The 19,392-nt window shown below is 41.9% G+C and overlaps 1 protein-coding gene across 1 annotated transcript; it reads left to right on the top strand.

Annotated features, from left to right (window-relative positions):
• Window positions 1-1,498: 1,498 nt before the first annotated feature.
• On the top strand, window positions 1,499-10,033 carry LOC145877232 (uncharacterized). The gene is made up of 2 exons (XM_082972524.1): window positions 1,499-2,037; window positions 6,564-10,033. The coding sequence occupies exons 1-2, from the start codon at window positions 1,749-1,751 to the stop codon at window positions 7,919-7,921; spliced, it is 1,647 nt and encodes a 548-aa protein (XP_082828650.1). The 5' UTR covers window positions 1,499-1,748; the 3' UTR covers window positions 7,922-10,033.
• The last annotated feature ends 9,359 nt before the right edge of the window (window positions 10,034-19,392 follow it).

The raw sequence follows: 19,392 nt of genomic DNA, 5'->3' as shown, positions 1-19,392 counted from the left end.
GGTGTGCCTAGTGAAATGTTAATTTGAGGAATTTCTTTCCTTCTTAATGCGTTTGAGCCAATCAGTTGTGTTGTGACAAGGTATGGGAAGCTCTCATGAGGATTGCCACAGGAAATGAAGACCCAGAGTTACCTCTGCTGCGGAAGATATGTTCCTTAGAGTTAACTGCACCTCAGATTGCAGCCCAAGTAACAGACACATATCAACATCAACTGTTCAGAGGAGACTGTGTGAATCAGGCCTTCATGGTCGAATTGCTGCAAAGAAACCACTACTAAAGGACACCAATAATAAGAAGAGACTTTCTTGGGCCAAGAAATAGACATTAGACCAGGGAAATCTGTCCTTTGGTCTGATGAGTCCAAATTTGAGATCTTTGATTCTAACCGCCGTGTCTTTGTGAGACGCAGAGTATGTGAACGGATGATCTCCGCGTGTGCGATTCCCACCGTGAAAAATGGAGATGTGATGGTGGGGGGTGCTTTGCTGGTGACACTGTCTGTGATTTAGTCAGAGACTGCGTGAATCAGGCCTTCATGGTTGAATTGCTGCATGCAAAAACACTGTTTACAAATAATGTGCTTTTCTTAAAAAAATGATATTTAAGTGACCCCAAACATTTGAACGGTAGTGGCGTATTGTTACACCATGTAGGAGCAGTATAGACCTAGTCTGTTCATTATATACATCTACATGATGTATTGTTACACCATGTAGGAGCAGTATAGACCTAGTCTGTTCATTATATACATCTACATGATGTATTGTTACACCATGTAGGAGCAGTATAGACCTAGTCTGTTCATTATATACATCTACATGATGTATTGTTACACCATGTAGGAGCAGTATAGACCTAGTCTGTTCATTATATACATCTACATGATGTATTGTTACACCATGTAGGAGCAGTATAGACCTAGTCTGTTCATTATATACATCTACATTATGTATTGTTAGTCCATGTAGGAGCAGTATAGACCTAATCTGTTCATTATATACATCTACATGATGTATTGTTACACCATGTAGGAGCAGTATAGACCTAGTCTGTTCATTATATACATCTACATGATGTATTGTTACACCATGTAGGAGCAGTATAGACCTAGTCTGTTCATTATATACATCTACATGATGTATTGTTAGTCCATGTAGGAGCAGTATAGACCTAGTCTGTTCATTATATACATCTACATGATGTATTGTTACACCATGTAGGAGCAGTATAGACCTACAGTAGCTGGCTACTTATTTATATGTTGTTTGACTGAATGAAACTGCCTTAAATGTGCTGTAGTAAACATTTTTTATTCTCACTAATCAATCACCACATTCCTGTCTTTGTATGTCTCAATAGTATTATTTAATTAAATCCATGTAAAATAATCTTAGTCTGAAAATAAAATCTGATCCTCAACTGCGTTTCCCTCCAGTCAGCAGACGGCGATGTGCGTCTTTCAGGCGATGCTGCCAGCGTGACGTATAATCTAGTGGACGGTTCTTCATAAACAGCTCGTCAACCACCTCGGTAGCTTGCTAGCCAACATAGCCGAAAGATTCAAGCTATTTATACGCTTTCAGTCTATATTAGCTACTGTGTTTTAGACACACTTCTGTCGTATCTACTTGTTAACCTATTTAATTTAATATTACGTTATTTTTTATTAGTCAGCTATAGTAGCTGACTGGTTAAGTTAGCATTAGCCTAGTCGCTAATGATAGCTAGCTAGCTAACATCCCCGAACATGAGCTCCCTAAACTACTCCCCTCCTGTTAAAGAAGAGGAGGTCTGCTGGACGGAGAAAGAAGCTCTGGGGCTGAACATTGTCGTGAAAGAGGAGAAGGAAGAGGAGGATGTTACAGTAAAACAAGAAGTAGAGGGTGAGGCTGTTACAGTGAAAGATGAAGAGAGAGACGTTTCAGTTAAACAAGAGGAAGAAGAGGATGATGCTGTTTTTGGAGTGAAGAATGAAGGAGAGATTACTGTCACATTGAAAGATGAAGAGGAGGAGACGGGAGATCTGATTAACACCAGTAAGTACCGCCTTCAATTAGTTTTTAACTTTGGATATTCGGAGTTGGCTCGTCAATACCTCTTCAACGGAGGGCCCTGGGATGATGACTGATATGTCTAGAATCAGACGACGTAGAGACAAGCTACCCCTTGTTTTCTCCGTTCCGTTTCCAAAAAGTGACTTAACATATATATTTGAGGAGGGTCTATCTGCTGACCGCAGACTGGGGGCCACGGCATGTAGTGATTTTAATGTAGTGATGTTTTACTACACACCGTTCCCCCCATTAGAGCCATGTGAGAGTTGGGTTGGCTACACCAAAGGTTATGGATATACTGACAAGATGTCTCTCCGTCCTGACAAGGGGAGTCGTTGTCCACGAAGCTCTGTGGGTTGTCTATCTCCCACCTATCCTGTCTTTGGATTGGTGGATACATCTTATTATTGTAATCTATTGTTTATATTCTATGAGGGTTGTTGTCGTCAACCGCCTGTATTCAATGGAGAGAGATGCTAAGCTACTAGCATGAATATGCATAGCGATCTGAAGACAACTCCTATAGTGTTTTTATCAAAGTTGTCGGTATGTCACGTGTCCACGTAACAACTTAATCATTACGAAACTTCTGTTAGAGCAAGTAAACCTCACGTAGCAAATAAGCCATTCATTTTGTTGTTGACCAAATTCAACACTTTCCACATTGGGTTGATAATTGTTTCCACTTGGATACAACCTACTGTAACCTACTGGCATGACCTAGAGAGATACAACCTACTGGCATGACCTAGAGAGATACAACCTACTGTAGCCTACTGGCATGACCTACAGAGATACAACCTACTGGCATGATCTAGAGAGATACAACCTACTGTAACCTACTGGCATGACCTAGAGAGATACAACCTACTGTAACCTACTGGCATGACCTAGAGAGATACAACCTACTGTAACCTACTGGCATGACCTAGAGAGATACTACCTACTGGCATGACCTAGAGAGATACAACCTACTGTAGCCTACTGGCATGACCTAGAGAGTTACAACCTACTGTAACCTACTGCCATGACCTAGAGAGATACAACCTACTGTAGCCTACTGCCATGACCTAGAGAGATACAACCTACTGTAACCTACTGGCATGACCTAGAGAGATACAACCTACTGTAACCTACTGGCATGACCTAGAGTGTTACAACCTACTGTAACCTACTGGCATGACCTAGAGAGTTACAACCTACTGTAACCTACTGGAATGACCTAGAGAGTTACAACCTACTGTAGCCTACTGGCATGACCTAGAGAGATACAACCTACTGTAACCTACTGGCATGACCTAGAGAGTTATAACCTACTGTAACCTACTGGCATGACCTAGAGAGATACAACCTGCTGTAACCTACTGGCATGACCTAGAGAGTTACAACCTACTGTAACCTACTGGCATGATCTAGAGAGATAGAACCTACTGTAACCTACTGGCATGACCTAGAGAGATACAACCTACTGTAACCTACTGGCATGACCTAGAGAGTTACAACCTACTGTAACCTACTGGCATGACCTAGAGAGATACAACCTACTGTAACCTACTGGCATGACCTAGAGAGATTCAACCTACTGTAACCTACTGGCATGACCTAGAGAGTTACAACCTACTGTAACCTACTGCCATGACCTAGAGAGATACAACCTACTGTAGCCTACTGCCATGACCTAGAGAGATACAACCTACTGTAACCTACTGGCATGACCTAGAGAGATACAACCTACTGTAACCTACTGGCATGACCTAGAGTGTTACAACCTACTGTAACCTACTGGCATGACCTAGGGAGTTACAACCTACTGTAACCTACTGGCATGATCTAGAGAGTTACAACCTACTGTAACCTACTGGCATGACCTAGAGAGATACAACCTACTGTAGCCTACTGGCATGACCTAGATATATATATATATATATATATACAAGCATTTCTAAACTTTTTTTCTCACTTTTATGGGGTATTGTGATGTCTTTATGAGGTATTGTCTGAAAATTGATAATTGAAAAAAAAATCTATTTCATAATAAAAATGTGTAAAAAGGGAAGGGGTCTGAATGCATGTATGTTGTATGTTCTAGGGCAGATTTTAAAAAAAATAGTATTTTCTTTCTACCAATTGATTGGTTGAAATGTTATGACGTGTATTTGTTCATATAGACACTCCCCATGTGTTTAATAAAATCAACTGTATGTGCAGAACTTGAATTGAACTGATGCTTCAAGCGTTTGATTAAATAATTAACACACACAAATGACTTGAGGAAGCCAGAGGTCAATATAACCAGAAGAAAATAACCAATTCCCCACCTGCTGCTGGCCTTCGTTAATTCTGACGTAATGCTCCTGGAGTTTCCGGTAAAATAGGCAAACTTTTTCCATTTCCGTTTGAAGTGCCAATTTATCTTACCATTTCTACCGATCTGCTTGCCAGTTATGAACGAGTTACAACACCTGTTTGGCTCCTCCACTTCCTGGGTCGGTGAAGTGAGGTATTACATTTAAGGATTAAATCATTTAAGGAATATATCCAAGTCTCACGCTCATCACCTGTGGAATGCGAGGCTTCCAGCGAGGTGTGGATTTAACCTGTTAGGGCTAGGGGGCAGTATTTAAACGGCTGGATAAAAAACTTACCCGATTTAATCTGGTTACTAATCCTACCCAGTAACTAGAATATGCATATACTTATTATATATGGATATAAAACACCCTAAAGTTTCTAAAACTGTTTGAATGGTGTCTGTGAGTATAACAGAACTCATATGGCAGGCAAAAACCTGAGAGATTCCTTTACAGGAAGTGGCCTGTCTGACCATTTATTGGCTTTCTTTGACATCTCTTCCCAAAACAAAGGATCTCTGCGGTAACGTGACACTTCCCACGGCTCCAATGGGCTCTCAGAGCCCAGGAAAAACCTGAATGACGTAATTCAAAGCCCGGGCTGAAACACACGAGCGCTTTTGCTAAGTGGTCTATCAGAGGACAAAGGGCTTAGGCTCGTGCACTGGCCGCCCCCGTCTTTCTGTTTTTCCCTCTATTTACCGAAACGTAGATTCCCGGTCGGAATATTATCGCTTTTTTACGAGATAAATTGCATAAAAATTGATTTTAAACAGCGGTTGACATGCTTCGAAGTACGGTAATGAAATATTTAGAATTTTTTTGTCACGAAATGCGCCATGCGCACGACCCGTATTTACCATTTCGGATAGTGTCTAGAACGCACGAACAAAACGCCGCTGTTTGGATATAACGATGGATTATTTGGGACCAAACCTACATTTGTTATTGAAGTAGAAGTCCTGGGAGTGCATTCTGATGAAGAACAGGAAAGGTAATAACATTTTTCTTATAGTAAATCTGATTTTGGTGAAGGCTAAACTTGCCGGGTGTCTAAATAGCTAGCCCGTGATGGCTGGGCTATGTACTTAGAATATTGCAAAATGTGCTTTCACCAAAAAGCTATTTTAAAATCGGACATATCGAGTGCATAGAGGAGTTCTGTATCTATAATTCTTAAAATAATTGTTATGCTTTTTGTGAACGTTTATCGTGAGTAATTTAGTAAATTGTTAGTAAATTCCCCGGAAGTTTGCGGGGGGTATGCTAGTTCTGAACGTCACATGCTAATGTAAAAAGCTGTTTTTTTATATATATATGAACTTGATTGAACAAAACATGCATGTATTGTATAACATAATGTCCTAGGTGTGTCATCTGATGAAGATCATCAAAGGTTAGTGCTGCATTTAGCTGTCTTCTGGGTTTTTGTGACATTATATGCTAGCTTGAAAAATGGGTGTCTGATTATTTCTGGCTGGGTACTCTGCTGACATAATCTAATGTTTTGCTTTCGTTGTAAAGACTTTTTGAAATCGGACAGTGTGGTTAGATTAACGAGAGTCTTGTCTTTAAAATGCTGTAAAATAGTCATATGTTTGAGAAATTGAAGTAATAGCATTTCTAAGGTATTTGAAAATCGCGCCACAGGATTCAACTGGCTGTTACGTAGGTGGGACGATTTGGTGCCACCTAGCCCATGGGCCTCAGAGCTTGGACTCGAACCCAGAATCTCTAATGGCACAGCTTAGGCCACTTGCTCACCATTTTTGCTCCAGGCAGATATACTACATCCATAACTAGTAGTTTCTGCATTAGCAGGGAGGTGTTTCTGCAATCAAATTGTGTGCGCATCGCCCTTGTCGCAATATTAGGAAACACAGAAAGGTGCCTATATTTGAGAACAAAAGTCGCCTGGCACACTGCTTAGGAGTTCAACACCTTTTACTTATTTCTAGTTACTACTAATGTGAAAACAAGACTAAATATGACTATTGTTGCTCACTTGACTGTCTTAAGACAATTGTCAAGTAATTTTAACATTCATTACAGACGTCAATTGTTGTACACTATCATGGCTACGCTGTTGGCATCACCTTTTTCAGTGGATTTCTGCTGTTGTGAGCCTTTAACTATCTGTCTGACTTGTTCACACAGGAGAGAGACGTGACTATCATGGATCCTCTGGGGAGCCTCAACATCATGATGCTAACGAGTCAGAGAAGAGTCTGTCCAGATTCTATCACCTCAAGAAACACCAGCAGAGACCCACAGGGAAGAAATCTATCTGCTGCTCTGACTGTGGAAAACATTGCAAATCTTCATCAGAACTTAAAATACACCAGCGAACACACACAGGAGCGAAATCTCACCACTGTTTTGATTGTGGGAAGAGTTACTTAAGATTAAAAGCACTAAAAGTACACCTGAGAATTCACACTGGAGAGAAACCTTACAGCTGTGATCAATGTGGGAAGAGTTTTACTACATTTAGCTATCTTACTATACACCAGAGAACACACACAGGAGAGAAACCGTACAGCTGTACTGAATGTGGGAAGAGTTTTACTCAGTCAAGCAACCTGTTATCACACCAGAGGATACACACAGGAGAGAAATCTTTTAGTTGTAATCAATGTGTGAAAAGTTTTATTTCATCTAGTGACCTGACTGTACACCAGAGAACACACACAGGAGAGAAACCTTATAGCTGTGATCAATGTGGGAAGACTTATATTTCATCTTGCCATCTGACTAGACACCAGCGAGTACACACAGGAGAGAAATCTTATAGCTGTAATCAATGTGGGAAGAGTTTTACTCGGCCAGACAGCCTGATATTACACCAGAGAACACACACAGAAGAGAAACAATATAGCTGTGATCAATGTGGGAAGAGTTTTGCTGCATCTGGCTCTCTGACTCTACACCAGAGAACACACACAGGAGAGAAATCTTATAGTTGTGGTCAATGTGGGAAGAGTTTTACTACATTTGGCTCTCTGACTCGACACCAGAGAAGACACACAGGAGAGAAACCTTATAGCTGTGGTCAATGTGGGAAGAGTTTTACTACATCTGGCTATCTTACTCTACACCAAAGAACACACACAGGAGAGAAACCTTATAGTTGTGGTCAATGTGGGAAGAGTTTTACTACATCTGGCTCTCTGACTCGACACCAGAGAAGACACACAGGAGAGAAACCTTATAGCTGTGGTCAATGTGGGAAGAATTTTACTACATCTGGCTGTCTCTCCAGATCAAAACACCTCAAGAAACACCTGCAGAGATCCACAGGAAAGAGATCTCACTGCTGCTCTGACTGTGGGAAGAGATTCACCTCTTCGTCAGGCATTAAAATTCATCAGAGAACCCACACAGGAGAGAAACCTTTTAGCTGTGGTCAATGTGGGAAGAGTTTTACTACATCCTGCTCTCTGACTCGACACCAGAGAACACACACAGGAGAGAAACCTTATAGCTGTGATCAGTGTGACGAGATTCTCCGGTAAAAGACATCTGATCAAACATCAGAAAATTCATGAATGAGTTGTTTCATGATATCAATGATATAATCTCACAATGTAGAATGTTTTAACATTGTAGAAGGAGTATTTTAATGATGTCACAATGTAGAATGTTTTATCATTGTAGTAGGAGTATTTTAATGATGTCACAATGTAGAACCCTAAACGTTTGTCCCCTGTTCTATTGATTTCAACATGATATGGATATTAGCCTCAGGGGGAAAATCCAGGCTCTGTAATGGAAGAGTTACTATTTATGAGATTTAATAAAAAGTGACTAACAAAAAAAGAGCTGTGTTACACTTACCATGTTGGTGACCCACTTGAATCAAAATGCAACACTTCAAAATGTAGCTAGCTGTTTTCTACAAATTGTCCTCTGACCAGGGATGTACACATTATTCCCAGATTCCGTGTGGTTTTTGAGCTGTTAGTTTTAACAGGATGTGCAACCTCATCTCCCTCCTCTTGCACAAATGATTTTAGCATGATATCTATGAGTTATGACAAATAAGTGTTGTGTTCCTTTGTTTAGTGACCCCTACATTTAAATGTATCACTCCAAAATGTAGCTGACTGTCTTCTGCAGGTTGTCCTCTAATGAGGTAAAATATATCTCCCATTTCCATGTGTTTTTTTAGTTGTGTTAGTTTCAACAGCACGTACAACCTGATTTCCCCCCTAATGGATATCAGTGATTTATTGCTACTTGTCAAAACACGTTTTATTATTCCATGCCTCACCATTAAGGGAATTATTGCCAATACATATTAACAAAGGGGTGTACATTTGGTTTTGAAATTTACAATTTATGTAACATTTAGTAATCATAATTATTTATGCAACCAGCTGACCATTTTTTGGTACAATTATATTGACATTGTTGCCCTGTTTTTAGAATATCTGGGTTCATTCTCAGATGTGCCAACCCAAATGTACTGGAGCATGACATTGGGGACTGGGCCCCGATCCAACAACATGCCTATCTAGTGAACCCTGAAAAGAGAGAGAAGCTCTGCAGTGAGGTGGAAAGTTACTATGGATAATGCAGGAGTTTCCTCTTGAAATCAGACATGTCAGTGGTGAGGACAACTTGGTTGCTGATTGTCTCAAGGGTGGGCAGTTAAAAAGTTGAGTGTTTTGTGTTTAGCCAGTGGATCACAATTTATTATGACTGCATGTTTTTCCGTATTGGAGATGAGTTTTGTTTGGGCTCGTTCCAAGGGGACGAGAGTTCTAGAAGCTAGTGAGTTTTAGGAAGACGAGAGTTCTAGAAGCTAGTGAGTTTTAGGAAGACAAGAGTTCTAGAAGCTAGTGAGTTTTAGGAAGACGAGAGTTCTAGAAGCTAGTGGGATTTAGGAAGACGAGAGTTCTAGAAGCTAGTGGGATTTAGGAAGACGAGAGTTCTAGAAGCTAGTGGGATTTAGGAAGACGAGAGTTCTAGAAGCTAGTGAGTTTTAGGAAGACGAGAGTTCTAGAAGCTAGTGAGTTTTAGGAAGGATTCTATGGAAAGAAAAAGGACAAAAGATACTATTGTATATTATTATTTAGAAATACGTGTTTTTTTTCTTCTTTTTAATTGTTGACAGCCAGTAGACACCATGTTTATATTGGTGAAGGTGAAGCATTGTAGTTGATTATATTGGGAAATTAAGTTGTTTTCTGTTGGTGGTGAGCAAACTTTTCCAACAAAAATATAGGATATATTTGTTGTCTTAAGGGGGAAGGTGTTACAGGCTTTGGTTTTTCCATTTATGTTTTGAGGTTGGACTTTATCACGTCTAGCTCGTTAGCACGTCTAGCTCGTTAGCACGTCTAGCTCGTTAGCACGTCTAGCTCGTTAGCACATCTAGCTCCGTCAGCACGTCTAGCTCGTTAGCACGTAGGACGCACTGATTGGTGTCACCTCGTTAGTCAGTATGTGTTACACCTGTGCTGGCTTGTCCATCTCGTTGGTAGGAAGGTGTTTCACCTGAGCTGGTCCAGGTTCTATTTAAGAGTGTCTGGCCCAGTGCTCCAGTTGTCTTGATACATGTGGAGAGTCAACACCTTTAGTTGCTCCACCTTTTTGGTTTGCTTCCTGTTTTTAAGTTTGGTGTGGGTTTTTATTTTGTTTTACTCTTCTTGGGCAGATTTAGTGGGTCTCATGGTGGGTGTCTTTTAGGTCCCAGTTGTTGTTACCAGTCAACTTTCAGTGGACACTGAGAGAGCAAAACTGCAACATTGTTATAATACTTTTATTGCATCAAATGGTTGTTTTATGCAACTGAATAGAGGGTTCTTAGAACTATTGTGTCTGTGTGTTCTACTGAGGATGGGCCTCTGGGAGAAAACACTGACAGGAGATTTACAATGTCTTTTGGGTGATAAAACCTAAAGAGACTGCATTCCAGAACATGAGTTAATGTTTCTGTTCTATATGGTACCAGGGAGAGATGACCTCAGGGCCAGACCCTGGTCTCTACATAAAGAGTACTGTTTTTACAGCAGATACTGTCTGCTGAGAATTATAAGTATCTTTCATACAAATCTTAACCTTGTGACCCGTTCTATACATCTGTTGTTGGTCATGTAGGTTGAAAGGGGTGTATCTTGGCTGTAAAAGACCTTTGTACTTTTGTATCGTGGCTCTCAACGAATCATCTGGGGGTGATTCATCTCTCAACGAATCATCTGGGGGTGATTCATCTCTCAACGAATCATCTGGGGGTGATTTGTCGACCAGCCATCATTTTCGTAGAACACTCAATTGATTCACTTTATATGTGTGTTGTATTGACCTGCTCCCGTATTAATAAGTGAATAAAGATTTAGTTTTAGAATAACGCTGACTTGTGTGATAAGTTTGTTTCCTCAATTGATATTAAAGAAATTAACCTCCACATTTGGCGATGGGGATGTGAATCTTGACCTGACTCCTGACGACCTGGGTAAAGGACCTGACTCCTGACGACCTGGGTAAATGACCTGGCTCCTGATGACCTGGGTAAATGACCTGGCTCCTGATGACCTGGGTAAATGACCTGATGACCTGGGTAAATGACCTGGCTCCTGATGACCTGGGTAAATGACCTGACTCCTGACGACCTGGGTAAATGACCTGACGACCTGGGTAAATGACCTGACTCCTGATGACCTGGGTAAATGACCTGACTCCTGACGACCTGGGTAAATGACCTGACTCCTGATGACCTGGGTAAATGACCTGGCTCCTGACGACCTGGGTAAATTACCTGGCTCCTGATGACCTGGATAAATGACCTGACTCCTGACGACCTGGGTAAATGACCTGACTCCTGATGACCTGGGTAAATGACCTGACTCCTGACGACCTGGGTAAATTACCTGGCTCCTGATGACCTGGATAAATGACCTGACTCCTGACGACCTGGGTAAATGACCTGACTCCTGATGACCTGGGTAAATGGTGCACGAGGGATCCCTCTAACTTGGGATCTCAGGGAGACTTCGGGAACGGAGCAGATGAACCCACCTTTGATCTGAGTGGATACCACAACTCAAACCTAATTTTTAAAAAAGAATGAGGTGAGCGAAACACGCAAAGTGGAGATTTTAGAAAATCCTCGTAGGCTCTGAGTGTGTATTCCTGTGTGGAGGTGTGAACTGGATGAAAACTAGAATCTGTGTTTACTAGTTAAGACCATTTATGATATAGTATAAGATAGTAAGGTGCACCTGTAATTGTTTTAAACCTGGACCCCATTTTAGAAGTATTGAGAGATGTAAATGTATGACTTACATTATCCTAGGAACTAACCATGAGATAGAAATGTGAAAATATTCCTGCAGGTTAAAATATTGTTGAAAAACAACTAATTGATTAGGTATGTTTGGGAATAGCATTGTGTGACTGTGATATGAGAGTTGTGTGACTGTGATAGAGTTGTGTGACTGGTATGAGAGTTGTGTGACTGTGATATGAGAGTTGTGACTGTGATATGAGAGTTGTGTGACTGTGATATGAGAGTTGTGTGACTGTGATATGAGAGTTGTGTGACTGTGATATGGGAGTTGTGTGACTGATATGAGAGTTGTGTGACTGTGATATGAGTCTTAATCTGACGTTTGGATAGTAACATAGAAATATGCTTAATCAGATGATTGAAATGTGGATAATAAGCGGGATGATATTTTAGAAAGCAGCGGAAGGTCTATAGTTCCTGGGAGGCTTGATTTTGCCGTGGTCTCTGGGAGGTTAGAGAACCGTTGAGGATCCCATGGTCATTGTTCGGGAAACAAAAGTAAATTTTTTGTTCTGCTGGGAGTATGTTTGGAGAGTCCTTGAAAAAGCAAATGGAATGGTTGTTGTGAGTACCTGAGAATTTCTTACGTTTTATATGGATTCTGTGAATATATGAAAATATGATGAATTGTATGCGTGTATAATGATTACTAGAGATTTGATGAAGTAATACTGGGAATATAATTAGATACAATTTAAACAACCCATATGTAGACGAACGTAGGTTTTGAGTTGGTATCTTTAATGGATCATTTGATAAAGATGAGTTTTAAGCATTATTAAACTGTCTACAAAGTCTGGGCAGTTGTCTCAGAAACTGATGGGAGTGTGTCCACTTTAGGTTAAGTTACCCTAACGATGTAACTATAAAACGCTAATTGGATTTTCTCCATCCAGGTACTACATTTGAAATAAAACTGCCCTTAAGGCCTGTGGGGGGGTTCTTCCCAGTATGAGAGGAGTTGCTAGATTTATTGAATAAACCTTTTTCCATAAAGTTAGAGTGAACCAAGGTGGCTGACTAGCTGTTGATGCTGAACAAGCGTCCTGTCCACTAGATTATACGTCACAGTGGCAGAATCACCTGAAAGACGCACATCGCCATCTGCTGACTGGAGTTGGTATCGCAGTTGAGAAAATACTTTCAGACAAAAAGCTCAAAAGCGACTGCCACTAAAAACCAACGACTCCCTTTGAAAACGGATGATGTGGCATCATAAACATTTATTATAGTGTAAAAATGTACTACAAGTGTAGACAAATAGAATAACTTTGGTCATACCTACTCAGCACGTGACGTCCAAGGATGTTGAATTATGGTCGATATCAGGTCTGTCTGTTGTGGCCGCTATTTCGCCCTAAAATAATCATCCCAATTTGGGCTGTGTATAACTATGTAAATGTCTCTCGGACAAGGTGACTTTTATCAATATACACTCTAAAAAGTAAAGGTTCCTGGAGTATCCTGTAGGGGTTCTTCAAATTGAAACTGTGGGGGAACCCCTAAAAGTTATTTGAAGAACCTTTTGTGGGAACCTCTAAGTTCTTTGAAGAACCCCTTATCATGGTTCCTCAAAGAACCTTTTGGGGTTCATTTTTTAAACTCCCTGTCCACCCTCCCTCCATTATAAAAACATATTTTAATATTAATAATAGCAATATTGACAGTATTGATTTAAATAATTCATTGTTTATTTAGTGGCACCACAAATGTAAATTCATATTAACAAAACAATTTACCAAACAAAACACATTACAAAATTGCAACATTTCTGCAGGCATGTCAGACCATAATACATAATACATTTACTTTGTATAGTGCTTTTCATGACATTTTTTTTACATTTTACATTTGAGTTATTTAGCAGACGCTCTTATCCAGAGCGACTTACAGTAGTGAATGCATACATTTCATTTCATGCATTTTTGTTGTTGTTGTACTGGCCCCCCGTGGGAATCAAACCCACAACCCTGGCATTGCAAACACCATCCTCTACCAACTGAGCCACAGGGGAATACATGACATGACATTTAAAAAATACAACTAATGATGTACAATAAAAACAACATTAAAGATGAATCATAGGTAAACTAACAATATTGTAGACTTGATGCTAAATACAGATTTCTTCAGCTTTAGTGTGTATTGTCACGTCCTGACCAGTAAAAGGGGTTATTTGTTATTGTAGTTTGGTCAGGGCGTGGCAGGGGGTGTTTGTTTTGTGTGTTTTGGGGGTTTTGGGTGATGTTCTATGTTATTCTATTTCTATGTTTAATCTAGGTTGTCTATGTTGGAACTATTTGGGGTTGGTCTCTAATTGGAGGCAGCTGAATCTCGTTGCCTCTGATTAGAGACCATATTTAAGTAGGGGGTTTTCTCATTGTGTTTTGTGGGTGGTTATTTTCTGTTTAGTGTTTAGTGTACCTGACAGAACTGTTTGGCTGTCGTTTTTCTTGTTTTGTTTAAATGTTCGAATAAATATTTAAATATGAGCACTCAACCCGCTGCGCCTTGGTCTACTCCCTTCGACGGCCGTTACAGAACCACCCACCACAAGAAGACCAAGCAGCGTGGACTGGAGCACCGGGGAGAAGGATCGACATGGAAGGAGGAACGATGATTCTGGGAGGACAAATTAAGGGAGCTACAGGAGCCTGAGAGGCAGCCCCCCCCAAAAAATGGGGGGGGGGGGGGCACACAGGGAGTTGGGGTAAGTCAGGTTGGAGACCTGAGCCAACTCCTCGTGCTTATTATGGGAGCGACGGATCAAGCAGGCACCCTGTTATGCTGAGTTACGCACTGTGTCGCCAGTGCGCAGCTATAGCCCGGTGCGGTCGATACGGGCTCCTCAGCATTGCCGTGCTAGAGTTGGCACTCAGCCAGGGAGAAGTGCGCTGGCGCAGCACATCTGGCCACCAGTGCGTCTCCTAGGTCCAGCCTACCCTGCGCCTGCTCTACGCACGGCAGCCATCATTCCCCAGCACAGCCCAGTTACGCACTGTGTCGCCAGTACGCCTCCATAGCCCAGTACGTCCTGTTCCTGCTCCTCGCACTAGCCCTGAGGTGCGTGTCACTAGTCTGGCGCCTCCAATGCCAGTCCCACGCATCAGGCCTCCAGTGCACCTGCTCAGTCCAGTACGTCCTGTTTCTGCTCCTCGCACTAGCCCTGTGGTGCGTGTTACTAGTCTGGCGCCTCCAAAGCCAGCCCCACGCATCAGGCCTCCAGTGCGCATTCCCCGTCCAGAGCTTCCGGCGACAGTTCCCCAGTCCGGAGCCTGCAGAGACGGCCTACAGTCCGGAGCCTGCAGAGACGGCCTACAGTCCGGAGCCTGCAGAGACGGCCTACAGTCCGGAGCCTGCAGAGACGGCCTACAGTCCGGAGCCTGCAGAGACGGCCTACAGTCCGGAGCCTGCAGAGACGGCCTACAGTCCGGAGCCTGCAGAGACGGCCTACAGTCCGGAGCCTGCAGAGACGGCCTACAGTCCGGAGCCTGCAGAGACGGCCTACAGTCCGGAGCCTGCAGAGACGGCCTACAGTCCGGAGCCTGCAGAGACGGCCTACAGTCCAGAGCCTGCAGAGACGGCCTACAGTCCGGAGCCTGCAGAGACGGCCTACAGTCCGGAGCCTGCAGAGACGGCCTACAGTCCGGAGCCGGCAGAGATGCTCCCCAGCCAGGTGTCTGCAGCGACGCTCCCCAGCCTAGAGTCTACGGAACGGGAGCTACGCCCAGAGCCACCTCCGTGGGGGGAGGATTGGGATGTGGGGGTGTAGCACAGGAACCGTCCTTGACGGTGGCCACCCTCCCTTCCCTCCCTTTAAGTTTGGGGTTGTTTTTGTGGGTTTTTTTTGTTTGAGGTGCATTTCGGGGTCTGCACCTTTGGGGGGGGAGGGTGCTGTCACGTCCTGACCAGTAAAAGGGGTTATTTGTTATTGTAGTTTGGTCAGGGCGTGGCAGGGAGTGTTTGTTTTGTGTGATGTTCTATGTTTGTATTGACTGCTATGTAGGTTAAATGTACACTTCAAATGCAGCTGTCCTACAACATATCTGTACCTTCTTCTTGATCCCAATTGCATTGTGTCCATGTTCTGTCCTATAAGAATTTCAAAGGAAGAGAAAATGTGTCAAAGAATAGTCTTACAAGCATTAATATATATATATATATATATATTAAATAAATATTGAAAGATTATAGGCATCGACAAATAATATAATATAAAATAGAAGAACATATTGGAGAAAGCACTAGCCAATACAGTACTGCCATACAGTAACAGTACTGCCATACAGGCATAATATCACATTTCAAGATATCTTTGTACACAAATTGTTCAATATTTTATCAGGCTGACTTGAAAGATTATACACAACATTTTGCTGCGTGGCAATGCTGTGTTTGGATTCTGAAGAGCATTTATACAAAAGAGGTAGTCTAGACACTGTATTAATACCATTATGCATTTGAATCCCATCTACAGCTACCATCTAAGATATTAATTTCCCTCCACAAGGGGGCGGACATGTAACGTTTCCCAAATGGGATAGTATTGTACATGTAACGTTTCCAAAATGGGATAGTATTGTACATGTAACGTTTCCAAAATGGGATAGTATTATCCATGTAACGTTTCCAAAATGAGATAGTATTGTACATGTAACGTTTCCAAAATGGGATAGTATTGTACATGTAACGTTTCCAGAATGGGATAGTATTGTCCATGTAACGTTATACCCCCTTGTGAGTTAATAGTATTGCATGCTGTAGCAGGCTATATAAAGAGGAAGACCTCCATTGACGATTCAGTTCGTTGTAACATCTCGTCTGGACAGGTCACCGTCCTTAGTTAGTTAGTTAGTTAGTTAACGAAGCTAGTTGTACATGTAGATTGGAAACTTACGTTAATGAGTGTAAAGCCATGTTGTCTTTATGGAAACGATATACAATATATGGGAAAGAATATAGTTGAGGAAATAATCCAAACCTAGTTGTGCCTAGTTAGGACATAACGTTAGCTAGCTAGCTAACGGTACTGTACTGTAGCTCATACAACGCAGACGGTCAAACCCGGCGTTCTAATATTTACGTTCATTAACTATAGTAACGTTATGGAAGATATTCACAGAAAACCATCATTGTCTTCGTTATTCATTATTAGTATGTTATATTATTATAATAAATGATTTCGAGACATATTCAGAGCCAAACATCAACCCAACTTAACCTTTTTAACTGTTGTCGCATCCAAACTTGTCACCATCGTTTTCAGTTGTAATTGCGAAGTTCCCGGAAGAAGTCCAGCAACAACGGAGGTTCCTCGATGAACCCACCTTCTAACAAGTTCTTTGAAGAACCTTTTGGGGCTGTTTTTCATTGACCAAGAACCCTACGGTTCTTAGGGGATCTGAGAACAACTCCAGTTGAACCCTTCATTTTTAGAGTGTAGTCGGCTCTATTTACTCTCAGATTCAAACATGATGATTAGTATCAACGATCAAGTCAGCTGCTGCTGCTCCAATACAGTATGAGGTGAGACGGTGAACTGATGTTGAACTGGGCAGTCAGCTGCTGCTGCTCCAATACAGTATGAGGTGAGACGGTGAACTGATGTTGAACTGGGCAGTCAGCTGCTGCTGCTCCAATACAGTATGAGGTGAGACGGTGAACTGATGTTGAACTGGGCAGTCAGCTGCTGCTGCTCCAATACAGTATGAGGTGAGACAGTGAACTGATGTTGAACTGGGCAGTCAGCTGCTGCTGCTCCAATACAGTATGAGGTGAGACGGTGAACTGATGTTGAACTGGGCAGTCAGTCATTCATTCTGTACTACGAGTCTATCAAATCAAATTGAATTTGACCTTACAGTGAAATGCTTACTTACAAGCCCCTAACCAACAATGCAGTTTTAAAAAGTACAAATAAGAATACTAAATAAAAGGAACAAGAATGAAAGAGCAGAAGTTAAATAATAATAGCTAGACTATATACAGGGGGTACTGGTACAGAGTCAATGTGCGGGGGCACCGGTTAGTCGAGGTAATTGAGGTAATATGTACATGTAGGTAGAGTTATTAAAGTGACTATGCATAGATGATAACAGAGAGTGGGGGGGGGGGGGGGGCTTCCTCTGACACCGCCTGGTAAAGAGGTCTTGGATGGCAGGGAGCTTGGCCCCAGTGATGTACTGGGCTGTACGCACTACCCTCTGTAGTGCCTTGCGGTCGGAGGCAGAGCAGTTGCCATACCAGGCAGAGATGCAACCAGTCAGGATGCTCTCGATGGTGCAGCTGTAGAAGCTTTTGAGGATCTGAGGACCCATGCTAAATCTTTTCAGTCTCCTGAGGGGGAATAGGTTTTGTTGTGCCCTCTTCACGACTGTCTTGGTGTGTTTGGACCATGATAGTTTGTTAGTGATGTGGACACCAAGGACCTTGAACTTCTCAACCTGCTCCACTACAGCCCCGTCGATGAGAATGGGGGCGTGCTGTCTTCCTTTTCCTGTAGTCCACAATCATCTCCTTTGTCTTGATCACGTTGAGGGAGAGGTTGTTTTCCTGGTACCACACGGCCAGGTCTCTCACCTCCTCCCTATAGGCTGTCTCATCGTTGTTGGTGATCAGGCCTACCACTGTTGTGGCATCGGCAAACTTAATAATGGTGTTGGAGTCGTGCCTGGCTGTGCAGTCATGAGTGAACAGGGAGTACAGGAGGGGGCTGAGCAAGCACCCCAGAGGGGCCCCTGTGTTGAGGATCAGTGTGGCGGATGTGTTGTTACCTACCCTTAAAAAACATGAGCTGGCGCACACCCAGAAGAATTGTTTGTGTGGAGGTCCTGACTAACCGCGAATAAACTATAAACTATCAAAATAAAGTCGCACACTCCATGTATAAACTCCCAGCAATTGAATGGGTATTTACCAACGTTTCAGCATCACTGTGCCTTCCTCAGGGTGATGTCATGAATACTTGAACCAGGTTATGTTGACAAACAGCGCAGTTAGTGCAACCAATGACAATAGAGAGGGGTGTGTCATAATGATTAAGTTAATTAAAATGAATTAGTGAAACTGTTAAATAGTATATGACATTAAATATTTTACTCTATTGTTATCATATAGAAACATCATGGAATATTGTACATCATATTAAATATATTACTCTATTGTTATCATATAGAAACATCATGGAATATTGTACATCATATTAAATATATTACTCTATTGTTATCATATAGAAACATCATGGAATATTGTACATTATATGACCATCAACATACATTATTGTTTCATTCAATTTCACATAATGAGGATATTTAATATTTTCAAGTTCAGAAGTCAGAACCCATCACCTGCTATGTAAAAGAGACAGAATAATGCACGATGGTCAATGCTTTCTGGGATCCTTGGGACATCCCTACCCTAAACCCTAACCTTAACCCCTACCTTAACCATTTTAAATGTCAACTTCAACGGGCTAGGGACGTCCCAAGGATGTATCTCTACCTGAAAATACATGATCTAAGTGATTGATAGTTGGTATTCAGCAGTCATAAAGCCTTATTTACTTTAATGAACTACTAAAATAGTGATTTTGTCAGACAGCAGCTCTACACATTATTGACTGACTGATCCATTCATCCTTCCATCCCTCCTCAGCCTTCCTCTCCTCTGAAGACCCAGTGAGGGTGGAGCTCA

This window comes from Salmo salar, unplaced genomic scaffold (assembly GCF_965601325.2).
Source record: "Salmo salar unplaced genomic scaffold, fSalSal1 ptg000730l, whole genome shotgun sequence".
Classification (NCBI taxonomy): Eukaryota; Metazoa; Chordata; class Actinopteri; order Salmoniformes; family Salmonidae; genus Salmo; species Salmo salar.
The sequence above is the reverse complement of the archived record's forward strand: the minus strand, read 5'-3'. Positions and strand labels throughout refer to the sequence as shown.

Coding starts and splice junctions, on each gene's coding strand:
- LOC145877232 (XM_082972524.1), top strand. CDS start 1,749: ATGAGCTCCCTAAACTACTCCCCTCCTGTTAAAGAAGAGGAGGTCTGC. Junction 2,038..6,563: donor GGGAGATCTGATTAACACCA/GTAAGTACCGCC, acceptor TTGTTCACACAG/GAGAGAGACGTGACTATCAT.